The 1,291-nt window shown below is 36.8% G+C and overlaps 1 protein-coding gene across 1 annotated transcript; it reads left to right on the plus strand.

The window, feature by feature from the left end:
• Positions 1–6: 6 nt before the first annotated feature.
• On the plus strand, positions 7–1,164 carry LOC106321817 (myosin-9-like; the record flags this gene model as incomplete). Its single annotated transcript, XM_013760054.1, has 6 exons — positions 7–26; positions 103–229; positions 317–487; positions 604–735; positions 900–1,009; positions 1,104–1,164. Coding segments are annotated over exons 2-6 (600 nt in total), but the record flags the coding sequence as incomplete, so codon positions are not given.
• Positions 1,165–1,291: the final 127 nt, after the last annotated feature.

Genomic DNA, 1,291 nt, shown 5'->3' on the forward strand with positions numbered 1-1,291 from the left:
ATCATTGCTCTCCTCGATGAAGCTTGGTAATATTAAAGACTACTTCCGTAGATCTTTTATCCTGACTGTTATTTTGTAAACTAATGAGACGCAATTTTCCAGTATGTTTCCAAAATCAACCCACGAAACATTTGCAAACAAGTTATATCAGACTTTTAAGGCTCACAAGAGATTCATCAAACCAAAACTCTCTCGAACAGATTTTACCGTTGCTCATTATGCCGGAGAAGTACGTTGTATATTTCTTTTTACCAAGAAAAATTTGACACAAGGGGACTGTTTCACAAGTTTCTCGTGTCTTTTAAATTTCTTTCAGGTTCTATATCAGTCTGATCTATTTCTGGATAAAAACAAGGATTATGTGATCCCTGAACACCAAGATTTGTTGGGAGCTTCCAAATGCCCTTTTGTCGTGGGTCTTTTCCCTCCACTCCCTGAAGAAACATCTAAATCTTCAAAGTTTTCATCTATTGGTTCTCGTTTCAAGGTAGGAAGCTTATTCAATTGAAAATATCCAGGTGGTTTCTAAGGAAGAGTGTCTTACTAATATTCTCTTAGTAAGTAAACGTAAGAACTAAAATACGGTTGGCCTGATTGATGCAGCTGCAACTCCAGCAACTGATGGAAACATTAAATTCTACCGAGCCTCATTACATCAGATGTGTGAAGCCTAACAATCTCTTAAAACCTGCCGTATTTGAGAATGTGAACATCATGCAGCAGCTGCGTTGTGGTGTAAGTATACATAAGATAATATTTTCCACAGTTATGTTTTTCTAGACTAGACATATGGGTTATGAGCATGGTTCCACAAAGCCTCTTTATGTTTTTAGTATCCTGCGAGTAATGGCAGGAAAGTGTGTGCTAATAACTCTAAAACTTTTACGGTTTCTGTATAGGGTGTTTTAGAGGCGATCAGAATTAGTTGCGCAGGGTATCCAACACGTAAACCTTTCTTTGAGTTTGTCAACCGCTTCGGACTTCTATGTCCTTCGGCTTTAGAAGGGAGGTAAGTAAACAGCAATTTTACTAGCCCGTAAAAATTATAATGTTTAGTGAGAGTTGGAATCAATATTTACAGATTTTGACTTTTCCCTGAACAGCTACGATGAGAAAGTCGTGTGTAAAAAGATATTGGACAGCATGGGACTTAAAGGATACCAGGTAACTGTTCCTTGAGTATTATTTAGTTAATGGAACCAATTGTCTAGTATGAATGATGCAATGGAATATGATTCAGTGATGGAAAATTTGAAAGAAATCAAATGCAAACTCGTATCTTTTGTTAATG

The sequence above is a fragment of the Brassica oleracea genome, unplaced genomic scaffold, assembly GCF_000695525.1.
Source record: "Brassica oleracea var. oleracea cultivar TO1000 unplaced genomic scaffold, BOL UnpScaffold03149, whole genome shotgun sequence".
Lineage (NCBI taxonomy): Eukaryota > Viridiplantae > Streptophyta > Magnoliopsida > Brassicales > Brassicaceae > Brassica > Brassica oleracea.